This window comes from Andrographis paniculata, unplaced genomic scaffold (genome assembly GCF_009805555.1).
Source record: "Andrographis paniculata isolate CXL003 unplaced genomic scaffold, ASM980555v1 Contig12END, whole genome shotgun sequence".
NCBI lineage: Eukaryota > Viridiplantae > Streptophyta > Magnoliopsida > Lamiales > Acanthaceae > Andrographis > Andrographis paniculata.
The window spans coordinates 5,052,984-5,080,977 of NW_026137402.1; the positions used below are offsets into that span (position 1 = coordinate 5,052,984).

General features: G+C 30.7%; 5 protein-coding genes across 9 annotated transcripts; 2 read left to right on the forward strand and 3 right to left on the reverse strand.

Moving 5' to 3' along the window:
- Positions 1-329: 329 nt before the first annotated feature.
- On the forward strand, positions 330-6,382 carry LOC127253875 (KH domain-containing protein HEN4-like). 3 transcript variants are annotated; one of them, XM_051278692.1, is made up of 7 exons: positions 330-1,181; positions 1,907-2,353; positions 2,459-2,704; positions 4,042-4,347; positions 4,857-4,939; positions 5,479-5,593; positions 5,963-6,382. In XM_051278692.1, exons 1-7 carry the CDS (start codon positions 543-545, stop codon positions 6,095-6,097), a joined length of 1,971 nt encoding a protein of 656 aa, XP_051134649.1. In that variant the 5' UTR covers positions 330-542; the 3' UTR covers positions 6,098-6,382. The 3 variants fall into 3 exon arrangements, with proteins under 3 accessions (XP_051134649.1, XP_051134632.1, XP_051134640.1); XM_051278675.1 differs by having other exon boundaries at positions 341-1,181; positions 2,429-2,704; XM_051278683.1 differs by having other exon boundaries at positions 348-1,181; positions 2,429-2,704; positions 5,482-5,593.
- A 66-nt stretch (positions 6,383-6,448) lies between these two features.
- LOC127253894 (costars family protein) lies at positions 6,449-7,400 on the reverse strand. Its single transcript, XM_051278702.1, has 2 exons — positions 7,233-7,400; positions 6,449-6,741 (listed from the first exon to the last, which is right to left on the reverse strand). The coding sequence occupies exons 1-2, from the start codon at positions 7,311-7,313 to the stop codon at positions 6,559-6,561; spliced, it is 264 nt and encodes an 87-aa protein (XP_051134659.1). The 5' UTR covers positions 7,314-7,400; the 3' UTR covers positions 6,449-6,558.
- A 10,956-nt stretch (positions 7,401-18,356) lies between these two features.
- On the forward strand, positions 18,357-22,311 carry LOC127253509 (gamma-glutamyl peptidase 5-like). 2 transcript variants are annotated; one of them, XR_007839260.1, is made up of 5 exons: positions 18,357-18,805; positions 20,848-20,997; positions 21,090-21,257; positions 21,327-21,508; positions 21,735-22,311. XR_007839260.1 is itself a non-coding variant. In XM_051278142.1 (5 exons), exons 1-4 carry the CDS (start codon positions 18,497-18,499, stop codon positions 21,426-21,428), a joined length of 729 nt encoding a protein of 242 aa, XP_051134099.1. In that variant the 5' UTR covers positions 18,358-18,496; the 3' UTR covers positions 21,429-21,459; positions 21,735-22,311. The 2 variants fall into 2 exon arrangements, 1 of the variants encoding a protein (XP_051134099.1); XM_051278142.1 differs by having other exon boundaries at positions 18,358-18,805; positions 21,327-21,459.
- Positions 22,312-22,391: 80 nt separating this feature from the next.
- On the reverse strand, positions 22,392-24,661 carry LOC127253520 (uncharacterized). 2 transcript variants are annotated; one of them, XM_051278166.1, is made up of 5 exons: positions 24,498-24,661; positions 23,515-23,571; positions 23,237-23,320; positions 22,955-23,130; positions 22,392-22,779 (listed from the first exon to the last, which is right to left on the reverse strand). In XM_051278166.1, exons 1-5 carry the CDS (start codon positions 24,517-24,519, stop codon positions 22,681-22,683), a joined length of 438 nt encoding a protein of 145 aa, XP_051134123.1. In that variant the 5' UTR covers positions 24,520-24,661; the 3' UTR covers positions 22,392-22,680. The 2 variants fall into 2 exon arrangements, with proteins under 2 accessions (XP_051134123.1, XP_051134115.1); XM_051278158.1 differs by having other exon boundaries at positions 23,506-23,571.
- A 1,346-nt stretch (positions 24,662-26,007) lies between these two features.
- LOC127253063 (probable glycosyltransferase At5g03795) lies at positions 26,008-27,682 on the reverse strand (the record flags this gene model as incomplete). Its single annotated transcript, XM_051277488.1, has 6 exons — positions 26,008-26,190; positions 26,424-26,581; positions 26,669-26,883; positions 26,970-27,292; positions 27,356-27,484; positions 27,560-27,682. Coding segments are annotated over 6 exons (1,131 nt in total), but the record flags the coding sequence as incomplete, so codon positions are not given.
- Between the last annotated feature and the right edge of the window lie 312 nt (positions 27,683-27,994).

Here is a 27,994-nt window from a genome sequence, read left to right on the forward strand (position 1 = left end):
TATTGTGAAGCCCACGTAGAAACTGATGATCTTGCAGTGGCGTTAACATTTTCAATAACAGTCAACTAAAGATCTTACAATATATATAATTTACAAATTATTATTTTTATTATTATTTAATACGATATAAATATGTATTGTTATAATTTGATCAACTATGTATAGATAAACATGTGTGAACATATTCAACGAGGAGGATGTAATACACACATTAGTCTCCATTATTAAGCTTGATCGATTGTCCAAATCATCTTTGGAATTAAAATTTGCAGCGTATTGACCATAGCGTTGACCCCAAATGACACTCAAAGTCACTCACCACAATAATAAATCAAGATTTGATTTTGATTTGATTAAGATTAGATTTCTAAACGGGTTCGAAAATACATCCATAAATAATCAAGAAATTATCCGCTCCCAAGATTTCGCATTTTCCAATTTCCAAATATAATAATTACAATAATAATCATTATACATAATCATGCTTTGGTGGCTACCTCGAGCGCTGATGCTCTGATAGTGCAGTGTTGTAGTGGGCAGCCATGGAAACTCCCGCCGGCCCTATCGCTATCTCTATGCACGAACCCACCGCCACTAACCCTCCCCACCCGCCCGGCGCCGCCTCCAAGCCGCCGCAGCCGCCGCTCTACATTCCGGCGGGGCACGTGGCTTTCCGCCTGCTCTGCCACGCGTCCCGCGTCGGCGGACTGATTGGGAAATCGGGCTCCGTCATCAAGCAGCTTCAACAGAACACAAATTCGAGGATTCGTGTGGAGGACCCGATCGGCTCCAGCGACCACAGAGTGATCAGTGTGGTCGCCTCGCCGGCCGTCGTGGCCAGGGTTAAAATCCCGGCGGCGGCGGCGGCGGGAGAGAACAGCAGAAATGGAGGCTCCGGCGATGGCGACGACGAGGAGTGGTTCGAGGTGTCGGCCGCTCAGGAGGGGGTTGTCAGGGTGGTCGAGAGAGTGGTGGAGGTGGCGGCGGAGGGGGACGCCGCGGCGGCGATTGGGGGAATGGTTTCTTGCAGGCTGCTGGCATGGAAGAATCAGGCGAGCGCGGTTATTGGGAAAGGTGGGAAGGTCGTGGAGAAGATTAGGAAGGAGACTGGCTGTAGAGTTAGGGTTTTATCTTCGGAAAAGTATTTCTCTAATTGGTCGCCGGAGGAGGAAATTGTGGAGGTGAGGAATTGGGGTTTTTTTTTTTTTTTGTTTTTAAATCTTGATTGTTCTTATTGTTTTTGGGATAATGAGATTTGTTCTTTACATTGGTTTATTTTGGGCATTTATAGGTTCATTTTTGTGGGTAATTGTTATGGATAGGAGGATTCAGTCTGTGCATTAGAGTTTTTTTTTGATTTTTTGTTTTTTTTTTTTTTTTTTTTTGGGTAAATGATGTTGATGTTCTTGGAGGTAGTTAGGGTCTGTGACTGGAATGAGAAATGAGGCCACCATAACTCCAGGATTGGTCGGAGTAATTAAGTAATTAAGGGTTTGTTTGGTTTTGATTTGTATTTCGAGTTTAAATAGGGTTTTGATGAAATATTTGGTAAGAAAAAAATCAATCTGATTTGGGTTTGAAACACAAAGCCAGACACTCTTAATACGCTTGTGTATGATCTCATTTGCTTGTGACTATGGATCCCATTGCTTGTTAGGGATGCCTATTTCTTTGTGTTTTTGGTAGGAAAAAAATAGCCATGAATCTTGAACCTCTCTCTCTAACACAGGATTGTGTTTTTTTGATTTAGAACATTATCTATGGAAATTTTTCTATAAATGTCAGTCAAACAAGTGGTTATTACTTATTATGAAATATGCACTAAAAATAGGATATACATTACTATATTGACTGCATCGAAAATGCTAAGTTTGACTCTTCACTAAACAATGTTCATGTATTGCAGGTTGAAGGCACTTTTATAGCTGTTAAAAAAGCAATTATAGCCGTCACAGGTCGTATGCAAGAATTTCCGCCCCCAATTGAGAAGTCAAAAACATATGGGACCAGATCTTTGGTGACTTTGGTGACAGAGTCCCTGCCCATTCTGTATCCTGATATTCCTCCACGACAAAGTCATTTGCTACGACTAATGCCTTCGACCTCTGTAAACCACGCCTCAGGAAGTAGTGTGTCATCGTTAGAGTGTGAAATTGTTTCCAATGTAAGCTCTAGAAAACCACAGCATGAAGTAGTTTTTAAGATACTCTGTTCCAATGAAAAAGTTGGTGGTATCATGGGCAAGGGAGGATCTATTGTTAGGGCACTTGAAAATGAAACCGGTGCTTCTATAAATGTCGGGCCAGCACTTCCCGACTGCGATGAACGATTAATAACCATTACTGCAATGGAGGTAATTTTTAGGTTGGAGTGATCTCATTTCATATTTTATTTGTTGATAATTTATTCATTTTGACATTTTCTGTAGAGCTTAGAATCCCAATACTCGTCTGCACAGCATGCAGCCGTTCTTGTCTTCTATAGAGCTACTGTAGCTGGCCTTGTCAAGGGATTGGATTCTTCAGATTTGAGGGGAATACAAGTATCTGCTCGAGTTATAGTGTCCTCAAATCATGTTGGTTGTTTATTGGGGAAGGGAGGAACAATTATTTCGGAGATGAGAAAGGTCACTGGTACTGGCCTTAGGATAGTTGGAGGAAATCAAGTACCAAAGTGTGCCTCAGAAAACGATCAAGTTGTACAGGTACAACACTAAATTCAGTACTGTTGAGTTTTTACTAAATTAACAAACATTATTTTCTTATTGTGCTTAAGTCATATTGTTTATTGCTCCAATTATTTTGTCCCTAACCACGTGGATACCTGCGCACAAGCTTGTAAATTTTGATCAAATGGGTGATATTTTTGGTTTATGATGCATATGTTTTTGCAAATATATTTTCAAATAGCCTTCTGATATTATGCATTCTTATGTTTTAATGATTTTGAGTTATAAACTCTTATTGTGGTATTCTTAGCCGGTTGTATTCAGTTTTGACTCAAGATGTAAATTGATCTTTACACACCTATTGTTGGATTTTGCGAAACATTTGTGTAAGTCATTTTACTTGGTCGAAAAATGATAAGAACAATAAATTTATTTCTAAAGATATATCATTATTTATAAGGTTTTCTATATTTATTGTGAACTGGTATTTTCTCACATACATTTCACAGATATATAGATATATATACATCATAATAGGAATGTCTAGAGCCTCTGTTCAATACTCTACAAGTTTCTAGGACATCCTACATTTTCTAAGACAATAAGTACGCAATGCTTTCCCATACACCTACTATCATTATTATGCTACATATTCCAATGCAGTTAACTTATATATATATATCTTATTCTCAATCAAAAACAATCTCAAATATCAAAATGGATATCCTTTATCCCGGCCATTCGATGGGTTTTATACTTGTTTTCATCATCTTCATTTAAAAACAATCTTAACCGTCAAGTCGTCTTTATTTTCATCTCAATTGTTTGATGGATCTTATCCCCTCTTAAGAGACAGTTTCAATTGCCAAAATAAATTTCCTCATCTTGATTGTCCAATGAACTTTATTTTATCTCCATCTTAACCTTGTTTTCTTTTTCATCTAATAATTTCTTTTGTGTGTGAGGAATCATGAGAATCTCTTTTTAGAGAACAAAAAGATGTAAAAATTGAAGTATTCTAGTGTTATTCGGAAACTTATTTTTGAGTGCTATACATAAAACCTTTGGGGTGTCTTTTATTTGTATTTTTTGTTGGAAGGTTTTTCAAGTGAAAAAAACTGTTCAATATGATATTTTATATGGAAAATGGGCCTTGAATGTGATGGTTTTGAACAAAAAAATAAATGATTGAATGGTAAAAAAACGGGAAAAAAACATAAAAGAATGCACCCTTGATTATGGTACATAGATAACTAACATTATAAATATATATTATTTCATTGCAGAAAAGACACTATGTTATATTTTGTTTTATTATTTTCTTCAAGATTGTTTATGTATTCTTCTTCTGATAATCTTTGTTCTCTCCTTAGATTACAGGAGCTTTCTCAAATGTACAGGATGCTCTAAATAAAGTAACTGGTCGATTGAGAGAAAATGCATTATTTATGAAAATGCCTAGTGGAAGTGGGAGTCGTATTTCTTGGAGAATAGACAATAATGCCTATAGCAGAGAAAAAGATGTACCTCCTTTTGAGTTTCCTGGGCCATCTTTGTCTCTAGGCGCTTCAGAAAATGTCATTGACCACAGCTCCTTGACTAAGAGCATGAATCATCTTGGAATCTCCACGGATATAGAACAACATCAACCATATCCACAAAATTTTGTGTCACCATTGGTAAGATTGATTTTTCATTTTTATCTTATTACTGAATGTTTATTTTGTTGGAAAAGATTTATCCTATACGATTATGGTAAGATTGATTTTTCATTTTTATCTTATTACTGAATGTTTATTTTGTTGGAAAAGGTTTATACTACACGATTATGGTAAGATTGATTTTTTATTTTTATCTTATTACTGAATGTTTATTTTGTTGGAAAAGGTTTATACTACACGATTATGTTAAGTGGTTCATTTATCCCACAAATTGGTCTTGCTTTGCTGTCACATGACAGCACAAATCAAGGCTTGAATTTTCACATTCAAGCTTGAGCCAAGAAATTTTTAGTCTCGGATCACAAGTAGATTCTATTATATGTATATGCAATATTTTGTAGTAGTAGAATTACATAGTTATTCATAAAATTTTAATTATTCATCTTTTAGTAAACGTGCACTACTTACAGTAGTAGTATACTCTTCTGATAATTGATCTCATTAAGGATAAATGGTTGTGGTTGCAGAGGGTACCTGGAATAATCAAAGAAAATAGCGTCGATGCCCACAAAAAATTACCTCTGGTTAAAGGGGATGTGGAACTTTCGAGGTGATCACATACAGCATTGCTTTGATCATTCAATTTACAATTCCACCTTTTGCATCGTTAATATTTGTTTAATTAGGTCTTATTGTTTTGGAAATAAATGCAAGTGACAACTACGGGTGTTTTAGGATAGTTAGATTGGATATTGGATGCAATGTTTTAAATGAAAGAATAGGTGTTGGATGTCATGGTTTTGGGCTAGAGAAATAATTTCACCATAGTTTGCATACTGCGAAAATGAGGACAAAGATAAGGGACACAATTGATTCCATGAAATATTGAACTTCTAATATTGGTATCATGATAAAGTACAATGCCGAGCTAAACAAATATTATATCCAATAGAGATTGAAAGGAATCAATTAGTTGTTGAACGAACTGTGAAATTACTCTAAAATTTATTAGTTTTGTAAAATTGTAGAACCCACGCAAGGATAGTCTCGCGTGTTTTCAATAAGTTCCTTCCTATCGTCTGCTGAGATGTTCTAATTTACGCTAAACCCCACAAAAAGGTTCTTGTTATGACATTTCTTTTTGTTCAGCAGTGGAAGCAGATCTGCGGACATGGCTACCACTACCTTAGAGGTGGTTGTTTCTGATGATGCGATTAGCTCTATTTATGGGGAGAACGGTAACAACATAGCTCTTCTTCGAGAGGTAATTGGAGACTACCTTCCAAGTACATTTACTCTTCCCTTAAATTTATCTTTTGAATTGTTTATTGGGAACACTGACAGGTAAATTTATAGGAAAGAAAAAAGGAAATTCTGTCGATGTCACAATTTCATGTAGTCTTAGCTAATAAAACGCTCGAGCTTGTTTGTTTTTCTTTTCCAACATTGCTCGGAATTTTTTGGGATATTCAAAATTTCGATTTATGACTAGCTTGCACATTGCACTAGTTTTTATTTCTACAATCCATCAATTTGTTACCAGTCCCGTTGCCTTGATTCAAATAAGAAATTTTTTATTCATTTGGGTATTCTGTATCTTCATTCATTTTTTCAATTTTTGTGCCTCTATTAGATCTCAAGAGCGGAAGTGACAGTGAGTGAACCTCGTCCTGGAACAACACAAAGAAGCGTCGTTATATCTGGGACACCCGATCAAACACAAGTGGCTCAAAGTCTGCTCCAAGCATTCATTCTACCTGGATCATGACAACCATGCATATAATGGATACTGGTCGAGTTTTGCATTTGGAAATATTATCGAAAAGGCAAGTCTATAATCATAGGCAAGCAATGCCCAGTGAGATTAGTTCTGCAAGACTCAGCTAAGACACATTTGAAATCACTTGCTGATCTAATTATTACCACTAACTTGCTTACATTGTTCTAAGATTTGTTAATCTAAAAAGGGGAGTATGTTTTTGTAGTTCTAGAACCTTGCTTTTGTCGAAAGCTGTAAATTCTATGCAAAAGTAAAGTTTTTCCTACTTGTTGCCATTAGAGCTCATTTCATTTGCGCTCGATTAGAATTAACAGCAGATAATGGTAAGTGCGGTATGTATTCGTTCCATAAGATGCATTATTATATGATCAGAAAAGGAAACAAAGTTGTACAGATTTCACCTGGACATATTACAGCAAATAGAAGGATTCAAATTGTCATGTTCATCTCTATGTGCCGGTTGCTGCTGCTTCTGGTTTGAGAGTAATTTCGACATTGTCGTGGACTCCTTGCAGCAAGAGTTCGCCGTCGTATGTCACAACCTTACGCTTCTTGGCAGCGCGCAGTGTTCCGACAAGAGCTTCAAAGATGTTTGCACACCTCTCATCATTAAACAGCACTCCAAATGTGACCTGAAGAGTAGAAATTAACAATCGCTATTAAAACATGTGTAGGATATGATGATGATGTATATAATCTCTAGCCTCTCTAAAATTCAATTAAATGAAAGAAGATTTTCGAATCAAAACCAGAAAGAGATAGCACCCACAAACAATGCGAATCAATTTAACAAATCGGTCGATCCATTATAGATAAAAGACATATTTATGGCGTTTTAATAATTCGTTCATTTCGATCGATCTGAAGGCTACTTTCCCAGGTATTTCCAATTCTTATTAAGGATCCTTCCATTTACTTAAAGCAGTCGTTGCAACGAAGATCCGAATAGAATTAATCAAAAAAACATGAACGAAATCATTAAACAGACATAGATTATGAGAGGGAATCAAGGCATAGCTGTAAATTGTAACTTGTCGTTTCAGCTGGATCCAAATTAAAAGGTGATCCGATCCATCCACATCTTCTACAATGTGAAAAGTGATGAGAGTGAGAGAGACAAGACCTTGTAGGAGCCATCGTCCTGGCGATTACCAAGACGCGTGATCTCTTCCTTGAGTCGCCCTACCTCTTCCTCCACGTTCATGATTTCTGTTTGCCTTTCTTCAACGAGGATGTTATTTCCTTCTGTACTCTACAGAGCCAAACCCGAAACGAAAGGCTAAAATGAATACAAATCCAAGGCTAAAAATGTCACTCCAAAAAAAAAATAATAATAAAAAATTGATAACATGATTTTAGTGAAAATTTGATGTTTTTTTTAATATATTTGTTAGAATTTTAAATAGATATGTGATAAAAAGGTAAATTTGATATTTAGTATAATTTAAAAAATTTAAAATAAAAAAAATATTGTCCAACCAAATACACTCTTAACTAATTAGATAAATTATTTTGGACATTTGATTAGGCAAATACATGTAATATATGGCGCACATAACAATAATTTTATGCAGGTTGTCTTTGGATAAACACTAAAAATATATATTAAAATAATGGCTGCGGGTTGCCACTGTCATAAAAAATAAATAAATAATATTAAAAATAAATTTAATTATTATTGAAGTGAATTACTAATATTATGTTCTTAATTTCTATTTTACTTACTAAACTAATTAATTTTTGATCTTATAAATTTTAATTGTATTAAATAAAAATAAATATATAATTGAATAATTTTAAAGATTTTTTTTTAAAAAAAATAAAATAATGTGAGACTAAAAGAAATATAGAGTCTAAAGAACATTTCCAATTTGTACCACAAAATATCACCCAATTGGCACACACCCTACAATCACTATTTATTTATTTTTTAATATACTCCTAAAACATATAAACTATTTAAATTCAAGGTAAAACAAAACAAAATATTGAATGTGAAAATATTTAATATAGATTAATGAGATTACATTTTGAAATATAACGTCATATATTTAAATTTATAACTCAATTATTTAAATTATGTCCTTTTCTTTTACTGTCATAAAAAAATAAAAAAATTACTTTTTTATTACTATAAAAAAACAAAAAAAAAAGTTGGTTATTTATTTTTTTTAAAATTTTGTGTTCGATGAAATGGCATAAATATCAAGGACAGAAGAAAATAATAATTTATGAAAAAATATATATTTTTTAAAAACTATATATTAGTAAAAATATACATGAAGAAAATTTTATATAATATATATAAATAAATAAAATTATATTATACATTTATATATCATTCATAAATTATTTAATGAAAAATAATAAAAAAATATTTTTTATATTTATTTATTTAGAATAAATAAAAAATAAATTATAAATAACCTCAGATAAATATTTCTATATTTAATTTTACTATTTTTAATATTTCCTGTATATTCCGCAGTAAATGTAAATCAATGAAATGATGGTTAGGGCTGCTTATTTGACTACTGAACTCAATCAAATTCAGTTGGGCCCACGATATAATTTAACTAAGAAGGCCCAACGTAAGACCAATTTACCTTGACAGTTAGATAGATTGGCCCATTCAAATTTATTTATAATTTTCTATTTCTAATTCTTTTCTAAATAAAAAAATATTTATATATTTTAATTTTTAATAAACTGACTTATATTAATTATGTATAATTATATTTATTTTTTATTTATATTATATGTAATTTATATTTTTTTACAAATAACATTATATTTTCCAACAAATTTTTATATCTTTCAATTGTAATTTATATTTTTTACAAATAACATTCATATTCATTATATTTTCCAACAAATTTTTATATCTTTCAATTTGTTTTTGTAATTTTTATAAAAATATTCATTGTTAAGGATTTAATATCTTTCAGCAAAAATAAATTTAATTACAGAATATGTATTATATATAGGACTCCTTAGCATATATTAATAATTGTACTTCCTCCTTTATTTAATTCTATACTAATTTTTTTTTCGTTTAGAAAACAAAAATGAACACGGAATTGAATAAATTACATATGCAAAACTTTTAAAAGATTAATATGTTTGATGTCGTTTTTAATTTTATATATCAGGTTTGTTAAATTATTTTATTTTATTTTATGATGTGTGAACTCGCAGTCGTTATTCGAAAGTGCGTATGGATTAATCGATCAAAAAAAGAACAAAAAAGTCATTCTCCACTTTAGTTATATTTTGAAGAGTTAGCTGACAATTATTTAAGTAAAAGTGAGAATTTTCTTGGCTCGACTTCATAGTTTTCTTTTTAATATTATATCTATGGAGGTGAGCTATGTTTTTTTTGTTCTTTTTAATTTTTTTATTTAAATAGTAATTTGAATGTCATATTTTATAGAAGAATATTACATTTTTAACTACTTATCTTACGAATAGCTTCGAAAAATAGACTTATTATTCATGTATTGTTTATTAAGAATGTATATATATAGTTGATATTTTATTTATTTAAAAAAAATAAGCTATTACTGTATGTGTGTTTGTTTGGGGGTTTAAATTTCGAGTTTAAATTTGAATAGTAGAAATTTTAAATTTGAATAGTTGTATGATGCGATATAAATAGAGGTTGATGTGATATTTTAAATATAAAATTAATTTTTAATATAACATAAAAAATAAAAAATAGATGTTTGATTTGATATTTTTAAAGAAAAAAAAAATGAATAATGTATTTAAAATGCAATCCCCAAATAGTATATATACATATGAATGGAAGAATTTACTCAAATGTAACATTTGTGATTTAGTACTAGGTATTTACATATAATTAGAAAGAGAATATGCACCTGATAGATATACAACCTCTAGCTTATCACTATAATTTTTCAATACATATAATAATAATAATAATAATAATAATAATAACACATAAGATATAAATTAACAACACAAAATATGTTTTATATAATACAAATATACACGGATAAAATATAATTTATACAACCAGACTCAGACTAATTAATATTGTATTTGAAAACTCATTACAATGGGAATAAATAACAATAATAATCCTTCCGTCGTATAACTAAGTATTTGTTTGTTTTTATATAAAGTTTTAGAAATATTAGTATTATATTGGGATGTAGTAGAAATAAAATTAAAATTACTAAAATAATCTTATTAGTATTGTGTGTTATAAATGTAGTGACATTTGTGTAATATATTGTAAGTCGTATTAGTATTTGTAATGTTAAGTAGATAGTATAATTACTGAAAAAAAAAAATTGATAATTTGTTATGAGACGTACTTGTTGAGATATTTTAGATATTCAGTTTTAGATTTAGCAGATTAATCTCTAGATTTGATCTTATTCATAAATTAAATTACTTATATTTAAGTCTATCGAGTCTGTTTAGTATTGTCTACATATAGACTCCTTATTTTATTGATTAATTCTCATTATTTTCCCTCAAAATTTCTAACAAGATATCAGAGCTTATTTTTCTCATGTCATAGATATAGCCTACCAACTTGCGTTTCTCTGCGTACATTCAACCTGGGATATACCCGGATGTCTCCAAATTTTGAAATTTTTTTCTATAGTTTCTAACCCTTTCTTTTTCTGATTTTGATTTTATCTTGAGTCTTGATTTTGTCTACGCTTGAAGTCATATCTGCGTAGCTGTCTGCGATTCGTCTGTTGCGTTTCTCCAGAGTCATGTTTCTGATTGCAATGATAATCCCGTAATTTCCGATTTTGTGGAGAGTACTCCTGTCGTTTTCTATTCCAGTAGAGAGTCATATGTCATTTCAGACTCTGGTGGATTGAGAGTCAACCGTTAATTTTATTTATGTTTCTTTTTGCATTTATATTTAAATTTCTTATCAAAATTTGATTTCTGTTATACTACTTGAATTTGAGAGGATGTTAAGATATTTTATATATTTAGTTTTAGATTTAGTAGATTTATATTTAGATTTGATCTTATTCATAAATTAGATTAAGTAGATTTGAGTCTATCGAATATATTTAGTATTGTTTATGTATAGACTCCCTATTTTAATGATCAAACAATTTCATTATTTTTTCCTCAAAATTTCTTACAGTACTAAAATAAAAAAATAAATAATTTATTTTGGAAAAAATAATAATAATAATAATAATAATAATAACAATAATAATAATATATTTGGAAAGAGAGAAATGCAGCACAATGCACAGCCCAGCCCGACAGATTGGCACGTGATGTACAAGATAAAATCTCACGTGACAACTCCACGCATGCATGCCGTTGCCACTGCCATAGTTGTCTGTCGACCACCTTTAATTTGGACGTTTGAATGTTATTATTTTTTATTATTATATTAATAATTATAATAATATTGTTGTACAAGTTTTTTAACTTAATTTAATTTACTATAAAGCAGTCGAAGCTTGCGTGGGCCTTTACTCCATTTCTTTGCATGTTTCAAAATTTATCAAACTCCGCAGTATTTAGTTAAATTTAATATTATCTTCGTCCGACTCTAAAGTATAATTTACTTTTTGCGTATTAATTTTTAAATATTAATTATTATATCAAAACGTAGTACAAATTAAAAAAAAAATTGCAAAAATATTTCGTCTTATAAGAATAACACGTACAAAAAATTATACAAATATAAAAATATTTTTAAATATTAAGTACAATTATACAAAAATGTAAATATGACCCTTGTAAGTGGATGTAGAGAATATATTTTTAAGCATCAAGATAGGTGTTGAATTAAAAAAATACATATATATATGTATGAATTTTACGTCCTTTTATTATCCAAAAAAAGGATAAAGTTTATCATTGTCATGGTCTATTTAATTACATTTCTTATAAGAAAATAAATATAATGTATCATCAAGATAAATTAATATATGCAAAGGTAGTTGATTTTCTTACAAGGTTTGAATATTATTAAATGATAATACTTCCTCTGTCTTAAAATTGATATATTTATTTATTTTTTGAATCTAAATTTTAAATACTAGTACTTTAATTATTTACAAAGGAAGTATAATTTTTTTGAACCTAAATTTTAAATACTAGTACTTTAATTATTTACAAATGAAGTATAATGATTCTTACACAATAAAGATAGTTTAGTTATTTTTATTTTATTATTTTCATTACTAAGAATTGACTTCGTGTGTGTAGATATTAATGATATGTACCTCAGAGGATGTAACTTAAGTCGTAGGGGTGCATTTCTGAATAAATTCTCGGCCAAACTATATAGAAACCATTCTCGGGAATTATTATAACTGAACAATTTCTATTTAAAATTGTAGTTGTTTTTGCTCTCATTAACAAAAATGATCTTTTCATGATTTGCAAATTTACCTATAGAACAATTTCAAACTTAGCCGATTTGCTCGAGACAAAACAAATGTCATAAGAAAATGTTGTTTATTTTATAGAGCTCATTAGGCAACTAAAAAGCCAATGCCCAATGTAATTGAAAAGAATGAACTAATCAACTTAATGGTCTAGGATATGCATGTCCGATTGTAAGAACAAGTTAACCGCGCATGATATCACCGATCTAGCTCAATTATCCTTTTAGAAAAGGCAAAATATAGCTCGTGGCAAGCATGGAGTTAGGACATGACTATCCAAATATAGAAAGTATAAGCGTGATAGATGGAACCCAAGCTCGTAAAATGAAAGTCATATGTATGTCCTAAGTTAAAACCCATTCTTAGAACTAAATGAAACAAAGATCAACCATCTTTCAACGTCTCAAAAGTGGATGCTATTAGGTCCCGTAAAGGATGGTTTGGTGGTGTAGGGGTTAGACTTGTGACCATGAGGTCATGGGTTCAAACCCCCGACGCCTCAGGTCACCTGCCACACATGGTTCGCCTAGAGTGACTTGTCCGTCGGGCCTGGTTTGCATGGTATTAGGTTCGGCCGGGGGTTTACCCAGTGCACACTTTCGAGTAGCAGCCGAATTGGTGTGGAACACACCCTTTCGATCTTGTCTATCATATAGAGTTTATTTAAATCTTAATTTGATGATTTAGTTTGGAAACTATTGTTCTCCATCGAAAAAGTATCGACAATAAATTCTCATAGTATTAAAAAATAATAATAATAATAAATTAAATAGAGGACTGAAATATATAAATCAGCATTGTGTTACCACATAAATGGGACACTCTAGAATTTACCCTACTTCTGTGTCAACTGTCAACTAAAAATCTAATGCAATAAAATATCTCAACAACTCTTCCAAAAATAACAAAAGAAAAAATCCATCGTACATAGGTTATGTGTGATATATATATATATATATATATGGAATTAAATGTTAGCATTGGTGGGTGGTGTGAGTATGAAAGTGATATGAAACAATAATATAATAATAATAAAGGAGACATTCACACGTATTTTTCTTGGATCATATTATTGTCTCTTTTCGATTAACGAATCTTAAACACGCTAGTTATTATTTATTTCGAAAATCCCTATTAACGGATATATCTTTTATTAATTAAAACGCTTTTCTTTGTTTATAATTTCAAATAATTTTTAATAAAAATATACTCTCTTCGTCCGCTAAAACTAATACAATTTGGTCCGACACGGATATTAAAAAAAAATGAATATTTTATTGAAAAAGTGTTAGATAGTTTGAGGTATTTTTGAAAATTTAATTAGAAATTAAAGTAAGCGAATGAAAGAAATATAATAAAGTTAGTAGTATTTGTTCTAAATAAGTATGGAATAGAATAGAGGATAATAATTAAATATTAATTTGTTAAAAGTGTAGCAAAAGAGTGTTTGTTTATTCATACCATTTTTTTCTTCAAAAAACATCAAATCAAATGCTTATTTTTAATTTTTTATATTATACTAAAAATCAATTTTACATTCAAAGCATCACGTCAAAACTTATTTATATCATATCATAGAACTATTCAAATTCAAAACTTTTACTATTCAAATTCCAACTCAAAATCGAAACCTCCAAACAAACGCACCCTTACAAATGTGGAAAGTAAACCACACTACTAGTAATATACCAAGTTTAAACTTTGCAATATTTACCCCTAAAGGTAACAAGATCTTTGAGTTTGTTAGGAGGTTTTCACTCGCTTTTTTTTTTTTTATTTATTTATTTTTATTCTTTAGTCCTTTAAAATAAACTTTTATTTGCATTTACACATTATATAAAAATATATTAATTAACATTTTATTTTATTTAAGTTTTTTGTTCTTCTCAAATTTCAAATTAACTCCTAAGCATTGTTAAAACAAATTGCTCTTTAGGTGTTTTTTTTAAAAATAAATAAATAAATAAATAATGATAAATCTATTCAATTCTCACTATTTTTTTTTGATAAAATACAATATATTCAAACTAGTATTCCAACATTTTTTATGTTTATATATATAATAAAAAATAAAAAATATTGATATAACCTTTGAACTTAAAAAGAAATAAATATAAAATCGAAAAGGAAAATAATCAATTGGAATAAAAAGTAAAAGAAAAAAAAGGAAACATAGTGCAATATACAAATGGAAAATTAGAAATGTGTTTTATTGTGAGATTATGGAAAATAATAAAAATATTATAAAAAATAATATTTTATATATATATATATATTTTAATTGTTATATATATATATTGTAATTTTTTTATAATATTTTTAGAAAAAATTGTAATGTGAAAATACTAAAATAAACGTGCTCTATTACCACAAGATAAATTATATACAATTGAACACCTGATCCACATTAGTTGCAATACATTTTTATAAATTATATTTATTTATTTTTATGAAATTGTACTCTTAATCAATAATCTAAAATAATGCACCAACCAGCATATATACGAAAACAGATAATATAGATTAAGTTTGTAGGGTTGAGCTGTTCCAATTATTAATTTACATGATTGGACATGCTCCATACTCGTATATTTAAGGTTGCGACTACAACGCTAAATAAATTTATTCAGTACTATGCTAATATATATATATATATACTTAATGACTTATTGTTAGATAACACATAAAATATTTAAATAGAAAATATAAATATATATATATATGATAATATAATATAAATTCTCGTCGGTTTCTAAGGGTCACATTTATTTTTTACGTCATTGTATTTAACATTAAAAATATCTTTATATTTGTATAATATTTTGTACAAATGTTATTCTATTAGTATTATAAGACATTAATGGAAGTATTTTTGCAATTTTTTCTTAATTTATACTACGTTTTTTATATAATAATTAACACGTAAAAAGTAAATAAGACCCTTAAACCCGAACAGAGATAATATATAAAGCGATAAAATATAGCATAACCTCAATATCAAGTATTATTTTTTGGCACATGTGTATAATGTAAATATGTATTTTTTGTTTATTTTATTTTGTTTTTTTATAGTTAAAAAAAATATAATATTTTTAAAATTTAAAAACATAGAAACAAAAATATTTTTATGACAATTAAAAAAATAGTAAATATATATTAAGACGATGAAATGAATATTATTTTACTAATTAATGAGTTTAAGATATAAGGTTTGCTCGATTTTGGTTTGAAATTAGATTAATAATTTTTTATTTAAATAATGTTTTAATGTAATATATTTCGAGAAATAGTTGGTATGCATAGAATTATAAGATAATAAATCGTCTTCTTGATTAATGCACTTAATCTTTATACATTTAAGTGTAATGTTTGAAAGAATTCAATTATTTGTGTGTGTATTTTCTTTGCAGAGGATAGTAAAAAAAAAAAAACCATTCGAATTTTATTTTTATATATCTACAAATATTTTTTTATAAAAGTTATAAAAGATTTTATTTTCATTTATATTAATTCAAGAGCTCATATTTAATAAAATCATCCCAATAAAGAAATTCATACTAAATTTTTTCTTTATTTTTTATTATTCGACATTGTAGCTTCTCTATATTGTGTCGGCAAGAAACATATCTTTAATTCTTTATTTATATTTATATGGAAGAAATTCATTCACAAAACTTTTATTTATTTCTAAAAATAATTGAAATAGTAATCAATAATTTATTCAATATAATTTCATTAATATTTCTTCAACTAATAATTACAATAATTTTACTCATAAATATTTTATTATTCTTAATTCAATGATTGTTGTTTTATTATTATTATTATTATTATCATCATCGTGATTATTATTATAGTTAACTAATACAAATTTGATGTACAAAGCACATCAATATAATAATTATAATAAATCGAAATTGTAAAAATTCGAAAAGCATGTTCTATAGTTTTTCGAATTCTCATTGATGTTGTTCAAATAATTGTCCTTTAGGAACTTACTTTAATAAATTGATTAGATAAAAATTGTCTATGAATTTAATATGTCATCTATAAAATAGTAATTCTATATTAGTGATCATTGATAAATATATATATATATTTGAAAATTTTTAATTCAAAATATCTTTTAAATATTTAAGATTTATCAAACACGTTTAAATTTATTGAAGACCACGTCTCTTTATGTATTTAATCATTGATCATATATTTTATCCTATTAAATTTATTAATAAATTGATTGTATGAATAAACATGTTTTGATCTTCAACTTTTTCATACGAAATCATTAATCAATATATAATTATTGATTAATTCTTTAGTTGAAGAAAGAAATATAGATAAGATCGTAAATTTGAAATTCTCAATTGCATTAAACTCTACAGTAGTCCAATTATAATTTATCAACACATGTAGGATTATTAAAATAATTCATAAAATTCTTAAAATATTCGTAAGCACCTTATTGTTACTTAAATTAAATAACTACATAGTTATGGATGTAATTATTGAATTTATTATGAATGATCTAATAAATTTAAATATCATTCATATATAAGATATACACATTCTTCCATTTTGGCTACTTTAATTACTTACCATCATTAAATAATCAAATGCGATAAGTTATATTGATTTGAAATTTTCGACATTTTTGTAATCTTAAGATATGGTACCCCGTATTTTTTTTTTTTTTTCAAATATTGAAAACTTATCTACTTGATTGAATGTAAGATTACCACAATACGTACTTAAATCCATATAATTAACGGTTTTTCAATTCGATTGAAGATTTATTAAACGTGTATTCGAAGAATAGTAGCTACTAATTTCCACACCATTAAAAAATAATAATAATAATAATAATAATAAAAATTCTATGACACATTTTTATATCCTAGTAAAAATGTCCAAAACTCTTTATATTTTATTTATTAAATGAAACTATTTAATATTAAATTAAAGTATGAGCAAAATATTATTCTTGTTTAAAATTCATATTTGATTATAAATACAAATTTTATACAAGTCTTACATAAATAAAAGAGATAAAATATTTTAAATAATTTTTTTAAAAAAATAAATGATCAATTTTTTATTTTATAAATTTTTTTAGAAAAAAAAAAAATCAAATGTCGTAAAAATCATGGCAAAGAAATGATCAATTATCTATTTATTTATTTTATTATAAAAAAACACAATTTAAAATATTTTATATCCTTTATTTGTATAAAATCTATATAAATAAATAATATTTATAACTATACATTAGCTTTAAATCGAATGTAGTATTTTATGAATATTTTAATTTAATATAAAATATTTCACGCAATAAATAAAATTTCATGTATTTTATATATTTTTACTAAAATGCAAAAGTGTTATATAATTTAACAAAAAAATGGGGAGTTCTATACAATACTATTTTAAAAATAATAGGAAAATATTAGGCAATTTTTAAAAGGAAAAATAGGTATATACTTACCAAACCATAAATTATTGCAATTTTGACAAAAAATTAAGATTAACTTACACAAAACATCATGTGATGCGTTTTATTTGTTGCGAAAAATTATGTGTTAGTGCAAAACTGATGTTTAGTTCAAAACTTGTATTTTCGTTTTTATTTAGAACCAAACATTCATTGCAATAAATAAAATACAGTTTATTTTATACCTTTTTACGTGTTATATAATTTACTCAAAAATTAAAAACATCTCGCTGCTGATTAACAACACATTTATATTAAGATCAATTTTAGTTTTCCGGTGTAAATAAACTAGACTTTGAGGGCAGAAGTGTAAATTGAAATTTCTGCGAGTTGTCTATAAATTAACTGGCCTTGAAATTGATTAACAAGGTTCTCAATCAAATCGCATTTCGCAGGCCCTCTCTCTCTCGTCTTCCCCGCCTCGATCCCTTCTCTCTCCCTCGCTCTCGCTCTCGCTCTACACGTATACATAAACACACAGAGGGAGCGAGAATGGGAGGCCAAAAGTTCGCCGTGCTTCTTTGCGCCGATGACTCGGATTACGTGAAGAAAATTTACGGCGGGTATTATGGAGTTTTCGTCAGAATGCTCAAGGAGGAAGGGGAAGATTGGGACGTATTTAGGGTAGCGAAAGGCGAGTTTCCTGATGAAAACGAGATCGACGGCTACGATGGTTTCGTCATCACCGGAAGCTGCAATGACGCTCACGGAAACGATAATTGGATCTGCAAATTGCTGATTCTTCTGAAGAAATTAGACGCCATGAAGAAGAAGGTCCTCGGCATTTGCTTTGGCCATCAGGTGCGTGCGTCTCTTCTCGATCCTTCTTCCCCTCTCTGTGTTTATGTGTGTTCTTTATTTATTTATTTATTTCTTATTTTTTATTTTAATCAGTACAGTTCGTTTTTTTGTTGTGTGCTTGAGGTCACGCCATTTTTATTGCTCTGTGTGTGGACAGCTGTTCATTTTATATTTCCCTTGACTTTATTTATATACTATTATTTATAGTTTAGTTGTTGTCGTTTCTTGTTTTGAGGCGTGGTTAGGGCAAATCTGTTCATAAAATGGCATCACTATTTTATTATTATTATTTTTTGATAATTTGAAGCCATTGGATTCCACTTAACGCCGATTTAGCTTCCTCCATTTCCGTCGGTGGAAGTATTACTAATCTAACACCGAGCACCCCATCACGTTTCTTTCGACCAATTTATTGAAAGTAAGAAAAAAAATGAAAAACCCTTTATGTATGGTGAAAAGAAGTAAAGAAATGAAGGTCGAATTGAATTACGTCAATAAATTAATGAAAACCTAATTTGGCTCCTATGCTTGGAAATAGTTAAATTTATTTATTACACAGCCGTTTATAGGCCGCCGCTTTTGAACTGATAGTTTTCGCTTATGTATTGAAGTTGCCGTTAACAAGTGTCCTTTCGTGTGCTTGTTTGGATTTGAATAAAATAATGTTTTTACATGCTGAAGATGAGTCATATGTGGCTAAGTCTATCTCAGAGCAGTCAAGAATTTGTCAACCCTGTGTTAAAATGGTTCTTGTAAAAGGTGTAGATGCTTCACAAGAAGATAAATGTGTTTGTGTAAGAATATTATATTAGGTTATGGTATAATTTAATTAATATGAAAAACAGGGGCCCGGAAGAAAGCTGGCTAGCTAACACCCTCTTTGTGTTCTTATCCAATAATAGAAAGGAATGATGCATAGGATAGGTTTGCACCACGGTATGGCAACTGCCCTTTCTTTGTTGCTAAAGAAACTTTGATTATTTTGTATATATTATCATAAAGTTAGCTTCTTGTTGTTGCTCCTAAATGGGCTCGGAATGGATACCATTTGAAATGATTTTGTTGTTTTGGAGAAACGAAAATGAACAAGAATTAAAGATTATGTTAACAGATCGATGCATAGGGGGTTCTATGATTAACAAATGCGAGAAGACAAGTTTTAGATTGCTACTTAGTTAAATAACATTGAATAATGTTAGCACACCATTAATTGAAGTAAGTTTCTAAAATGTTAGTTTCAATTAGTTGCAACATAATGATAGCATGATGTGTGTATTTTAGAGGTAGTTGGGAAAGATGCTTTTAGCATAAGTAGAAATGCTCGGAAAGATACGGGACAGCCATGGCCACCGGTGCATTTATATGTGGTCCAGTTATAACCATGGGGGGGTTAGTCATCTGGCTCGAGCATTTCAGTGACTAGTTGGCGTAAACAATGTGCAATCTCGCACGATATTATGTGATTGGAACTTTTCCTTAGCTAATATGATCAATTTGATTGCTATTGCAAGTTTTGATTTGTAGGTTCTCCTTTATTTTGTCTGTCACAATCTACTGCACTATAAAATGTAAGAAAAAAACGGGCACCCGGTCAGATTCCCTATGGAATAATTTTGCTGGAAACAACTTTCAATTAGCTGAACATCTATTACGACAACTTCTGCTCGAATCTTATTTATTAATGGGGAAAGAAAATGACAGAATGATTCCAATTTGTTTTACATTAGTAGACAAGACACACTGCTTATAAACATGTGATCCTCAGATTTGGATATTGTTGATTCCAACAACCTAGATGTCTCAACTCGAATATAATAATTAACACAGATTGTTTAACCGTTCGATGATTTTGTTTTCCCTCGTGCATGAAAAAGGTCCAAAGTATCAATTTATAACAAATAGATGATATTCAATAACATTACAAAAAAGTCAATTTTATTTTCTATACTTGGCATTAATCTGTCTTTGTCCATGTGCTGCACAGCATCGATTTATGCCTGTTACATGCTGTTAGTTATCCGTCTTTCTTATATGATAATTAGATACTGGGGCGATCAATTGGAGGAAAAATCGGCCGGGCGAGTGCAGGATGGGACATCGGAATCACAAAAGTTCATCTGAATCCATCCAATATTTTCACTTATCTGAAAATGCCTACTTCCCTATCTGTCATCGAGTGCCACAGGGACGAGGTGGATCCATTCTTCATCATTTATAAACCTTTACGGTAAACAAAAAATGCATGATTATGCGCTAAAATTTCAACATTACTCAAATAACACAGGTGTGGGAGCTCCCCCCTGAAGCAGAAGTTCTTGCGTGGTCGAACAAGACTGGGATCGAAATGTTTCAGTGTGGCGACCACATTCTAGGCATTCAAGGGCATCCCGAGTACACAAAGGATATTCTTCTACACCTCATTGACCGTCTGTTCTGCCGCAATCTTATTGAGGTAGAAAATAAGAACTCCTTTCTATTTCGAAACAATAGTTGCTAAACAATTGCGATTTTGATCGTGAAGGAGTCTCTTGCTAAAGATGCGAAACACAAGGTGGAGGCGAGCGAGCCGGATCGGGAGGCTTGGACGAAACTATGCACTAGCTTTCTCAAAGGAAGATTGTGATGCTGCTGCATCTATACATATGCATAATAAGGTGATGAAATTTGAAGATGTACATATTGATCAAGGTCCATTTTCACTATGTGAGTTGAAGATTTCGACAATTTGTGTCCTTTGAGTTTTTTTTTCTTTTTTAATCTAACTTGATTTCAAGTTTATTGTGGGACTGACTATTGCACAAACTCAACCATAATATATATATATATATATAATTGGATTTCTTTGCAGATATTAATTATATTACTTCAAGTTCTGTAAACTTATATTTAATTTATTTGCTTATTTATTTGTGTGTTTTCTTTTACACAGCCATTTTCACTCAGCTATAAATACATAGAGGGGTGTCGAATCTAAGCTTTGTTGAAGATCAGAGTAAGCACATTAAATGGTGGAGAGTATTCAGTTGAAGTTTATCATTGTATCTTCTTTGATAAGTATGAGACAATGGAAAAAATAGGTGCAAAAGACATTGATACAATGTTGCTATTATAATGATTACTTGGTTTTTTTGTTTTTTTTTTTTTTTGTATCACAATGGGAAAATCCATTGAAAAATTAGGGATGGAAGATACTGTTCTGTACTCACATTTAATTGAAATTGGATTCAATAATTCGAGTATTGAAATATGATGAATTGTGTAGTTATATCTAGTCAAATCTAGTGTGTCTTTATACCTAACCCAAATCTAAATTTGACATATCAATAATATTAAAAAAAAAAAAAAAAATCTCTATTATTGTAATTATTAAAAATCATTTTTTGTTAAATTTACTTTATTTACATATAATGGTTTTATTATATTGCCCCACCAAGATTATATAAATATTTTATTCGACTATCAACTTATGCAATAATAAAACACTTATCCACTTGAGAATATAACAACACATCGTTACCAAACACAAGCAAGCAGTAACTATGCCTAGAATATAATAAATTAAATTAAATTAAATCCTAGGATAGCATTTAAGAACACAAAAATAAAGTTAAGTTTATTCACTTTGAAAAGAATTCTGCCAAGTAGTCTCCATGTACCACCCCCCCATAGTAAGGAAGATGAACTACTAGAATTTATATGCAGTCAGTGTCTACATATAGTACCCATTTGATTGCACTTGGCTCCAAAGCAACATTCATTGTTTCCAAAATTTATTCGGAACATAAGTTTAATCAGCACGAATAACATCCATCATAAAAGACCAATAACAGTAGAGGCGGAAATTCAAGTGAACCATTGCAGAGCAGTTTACCAAATTAGGAACTCATCATAGGACCCGAGTTCCTCCTGCATTCAGCTAACATGTCCATGTAGAACTGGCACTTGCTGATGTCGCTCCCAAAGTTGTTGACACACTGCAAGAAAATCATTATTCAAGTTATCAACACAAGCAATAAGATAATTCATTCATCGTTAGCAACAGGCTGCAGATTTTAGTAAATGCTGTCGTGTATCGTTATATTACGAAAAGCCTTGCGCATTAAGATTTCTTTCCCTTTTTTTCTAAAAAATGATGGATAATGTACTTACATCCTGGAAGGCCTTAGAGTGCACATTGCAAGCATCAGATCCACCCATGCTCGTTGCAGCAGCTGCAGGGGTTGCAGCAGCTTCAGATACGACAGTTTCATGCTGAATTGTCCTAGGGCCCATAACAGCATCCACAGCCCGGTGAGCAACAGCACTGCCAGTTCCAAATGCCATTCCTACAGAAAAACACAGGAAATGAGAAAATTCCACAAGAACAAAAATAAGATTTATTTAGATTTCCAAATAATATAAGCGTGTCACAATGTTTTGAAGAACATATACCTTGGGCTATGGTTGAACCAATGCCGCTAAGCATGGACCCGCCAGAGCTACCTTGAACATGAGCTGGTGGAGGAGAATTATGCACTGCATATAAGACAGAACGACATATGAGCTAGGAAGCAGCATGAGTTAGCTTGGTATCAACATCAAACTAAAATAGGATAAAGAAAATCTAGCAGATCGCAATGAGAAATAACATAAGTATGCAGTTGGTATTATGTATTTTATATTATGAAATGTTTAGGATTATAATACAAAAACAGATATACAGTTGGCACCTGTTTGAGGAGGCGGGCTTCGTGCAGCAGGACGGGGAGCAGGGCGGGCAGATCTACCTGTACATTCAATTTTTCAAGCACTGAGAGTGATTCCTAAAAATTCTTAACAACATCATGATAGCCTTTGAAATGAAAATGCCTTGTATGGATGGTACTTACATAAGATTCATTCAACATGGAAACCAAAATGTGCCAAAAAATTCAAAATAAGCACAATTTGGCAAGAGAACAGTAGTATGGCATGAGTACATGTTATAAAATAACAATCCACAGAGAAAAGATAAAATCTAAAGTGTCTTGGAAAAACAACCGAAACATCTAATTATCTTAATAGATGGAGGCCACAGAATAACATGATAAAACCAGGAGGGAGCAGCTTAGGAAATGATTAAAGTCGTTTAGGCTGGGTAAAATAAGTTTCTTCAATTGTAATTGTTTCGTGTAACCAATAAGTACATAAAGTGCAAAACTATGGGTAAAACAAGGGCTCTCACTATTATCAAAATTCCCAGATCGATGCGAAATGAAATATTCCCGTCAAAAAGATACATTTCTACCACCTATATCAACGCAAATCAATGACTAATACAAAGCAGATGCTAATCAAACAGTCAAAACCACGTTATTGGCATTGCTCCTCCTTATGATCCAGAAACATTTCCAGGAAAACACTAACAAAACCACAATAAACAAACAAACAGAAAAAAAACATCAACACATATCCAAACAACTCCTTGACCCTTCGAAACGTGTTGCCCAAGCAAAACAAAATTCCGACGGTCTTCCCGAGTCGAATACAGAAATAGCATACAATAAACTAGCAACGATGAGAATAGTTCGTCAATAACAACAGATATTACAAGTATATCGCATAAACCGATCGAATCTAATAAAAAACGATGCTCGGATAGGTTTGCCACAAATAATCCCCACAAGCAACAAACGAAAATTGAGAATCGATTAAGAGTAACAAGAAATCTAACCACCAGAGCTGCGGCGAGGCATGGCGGCTGTTCGAGTGGAGAGATAACGATGAGATCCTTTGGCTATTGCGAATAGGAGACAGCACCGAGGGTATGAGAAGCGGCTATGGCCAGAAACCCTGGATCTACATACATATATATAGGAGCTGAATGTAACTTGGGCAGCAATCCGGTGTGCTCAGGTTCAGGAAATATTCAACATCTAGCCAAAAACGTGTTGCACCGTATACCTCATTTATTTATTTATTATTATTATTATTATTATTTTTCATATACATTTTGAAAACTATCTGGGCTTTGTTAAAATATGGATCTAAAAGATCTGATCCATATTAGAGTGGATAAGTTTGTAGTGAACATGTTAGCTCATAACCCAAATAAATATAATAATAATTATTTATTTATATTATAATTGTAATATATTTTTAATAATTGTTTGTTTAAAAAATTTATTTATTTTTATGCAGTCATTTTGATTTATCTGAAATTAATTTATTTTTTTAATAATTGTGTTCATTATATAATTTCAATTTTTTTTCTAATTTAAATATATTATTTTTATTTATTTTAAATTGAAATTATTACACTACTTTGCACTCTCTTTTTTTTCTTTCTCAATTTTCTCTTTCCCTTCATTTTTTTCCCCTTTCCATAGAGCAGGGTGAAAAAGAAGTAAAGGAAAAACCAAAAAGATAGAAGCAAAAAAAAAACAAATTAAGGAAAAGAAAAAATTGAGGAAGAAATAATAAAAAGAAAATGAGTGCAAAGCAGTGTAATAATTTTAGTTTAAAGTAAATAAAAATAATATATTTAATATTTTAAGTATAAAAAAACAAGTAATTGTATAGAAAAGAAATTGACATGGTAGTATGAGGTGAACTTTTATTTATGGGTTCTAATATATTAATATTTTTGAAAAAATATAAAAAAAGAATAATAATAATAATGATATTTTAAGATCCTAAACGAGTTTAAATGGGATAAAAACATCGGATAGTCGGATGAGTCATGAATTTCATCCAATTCCAAATTAAGATACAAAAATACGAAAAAGTCTACGTCATATTCGAAGCATGGCTGAACATAGGAACAAAAAAATTGCGTCCTCTTTATACAACACACTTTTACTTATTTGGTACTATTCATTTTTCAAAAAATATCACATTAAATACATTTTTTCTCTCATAAAACATCAAATCAAATACTAACTTTTTATTTTTCCTAAACTTCTAAATTTTCAAAAACCTCCACAATAAAAAAAAAAAAAAAAAAAAAAAAAAAAAAAAAAAAAAAAACCCCTTATCTAAACAAACTTGGACTTGAAGTATAACAAAAGAAGATACATTCTGAGCAGTCACACAGACAACCTTATTCAAGAGGAGGATAGTCTTCTTACACTTGCACACTCTACACTAAATCTTCTAAACATATGATATGAATGATGTCTCATCTTCTCTTAAAAGGAAATTACCAAACATAAAACTGTACACAAAATGCAATTGTTAGATAGCTAGATCCAAAAAATTTGAGTAGTTTGCGATCGCGGCTTCGAGTGGCTGCTGATGCCGATGGCCGAGATCATGAGGTGCTCTAGATTCCGGCACTCTTTTTCTTCGACCCAAATCTGATATACCGTCATGTGGAATGCATCGTACATCCTCGGAGCTCGATTCCATCTGAAATGTCTTCTTACCTTCACCCAATCCATCATATCAAGTCATATTAATAAGGGTCTCATTTACTTTTTACGTATTTGATCTTTGAATCTTAATTATTATATCAAAACGTAGTACAAATTTAAAAAGAAAATTCAAAAAGTACAATGGCGCAAAAAGTAGATGTGATCCTTAAAGCAAGTATAATGTAATGTAATAATCATCTGTTGTCCAAAATTACGACGAGGATTAATCGATCAATCATGCATACCTTGATCAGATTCTTCTGTAGGCTCTGAACCTTTGCAATGTCTTTACTCTCTAGAATTCTCTTGAGTTCATAAACATCCTTCTCCTCCAAAAGAATCGAAAACCTGTGCCAATTAAGGACTTTGTCTAACGGCAAAGCATACTCATCGCCCAAGATTACTGTCGAAACAAAAAAAAAAAAGCATAGGATTAGTACCTCCACATTATTTAGATAGAATTAACATCGTTTTGTCTGAAATCGATTACCCGGCACGCATCCGTAATGAATAGCTTCAGCAATGCACTTGGCGCCGGCGTCGGGACAAATGCAGAACAGGGCAGCCACGAGCTTCTCTGCTCTGCTTTCGTCGTAATAATTCTCTGTGCAGTTGACGTAAAGCTTTTCGTCGTCGTCCCACAGCATGACGAGCATTTTGCTTACATACGTCTCGCAAACGCCTTCCCAATAACCGAGCGTTGTCCTGAACAGTTGCAGCAATTCAATTCGTGGATTAATTCAATTCTTGCAGATATGCTAATGGACATGATCTTATCAAAAATATCATACCTTGTGGTGTTTTCAGGCTGATCGGATAGCGGTGAGATCACTGCCGGAAGTGGGATGTCGATATACGACGCGAGCTTGTGTTTGCTCCCCTGTAAACAGACTAATCGAACAGAGTTCTGAGGCTGCACTGCGAGTTCTTCGATGGCTTTTGCAGCGAATTCGTCGCAAATGACGAAGGGGGTCTCGACGGATGTGGTGTTTGTTTTTTCGAATAGTCCGTATCTGGCGAATGATGGCGAGTTCTGGAATGTATCGAAGGTAAGGAATGAATATTCCTGGATTGGATCGGAGATTGGTTCCTGGATTGGATTGAATCGACTTGACTAAAAAAGAAAGATCAAACTCATAGAATTCAAAGTTTCAAATCCTAAAGAGATGTGTAAAACCTTTGGATCCATCTTCTTGCAAGTATAGGGAATGTAGAACACACGCGGTTTCGTGTTATCCTTTTTGTTGGAGATCTTCATGCTCTCATCGATTAGGTGCTTCGGGGAATTGGCGAAACAGAGCCGAATCTGTGTTAATTTGTCGATAGGATCATCAGATGGAAGAACAATATATACAATTAGCTAATTAATTGAATAACACACCATATGATGGCAAGGCATGGGAGTGAAGAACACGCGGGCTCTCCGGGGATTTCTGGTGAGGAACGAACTTTCTCGAATGTTCTTGATGAAATGGCTCTCGCTTGAGTGTACTCCGAAGAACGTACTGTTGTGTGTGTTGCTCTTGTCTCGATCAACGTGGACGTGGATTTTGAAGAAGGCGAGCATTTCTTGATAGTCACTCTCGAAATCCTTGGCGGAATGGTAGACGTATCCTTTAATTTCAGGAACCTGGAGAAAATCGATAGATGGAAAATTGATTGATGTTGCAGAGTTAATGAGAGTTGATTGATACATTGAAGAATGGATGCATATATACCTCGGCATTATAATATGGAGAGTCGTCAATGAAGGAATTGAAATATTGCAGTGTGGAGAACCCTACCGACCAGATCACGTAAAGCTTTAAAAGAAACG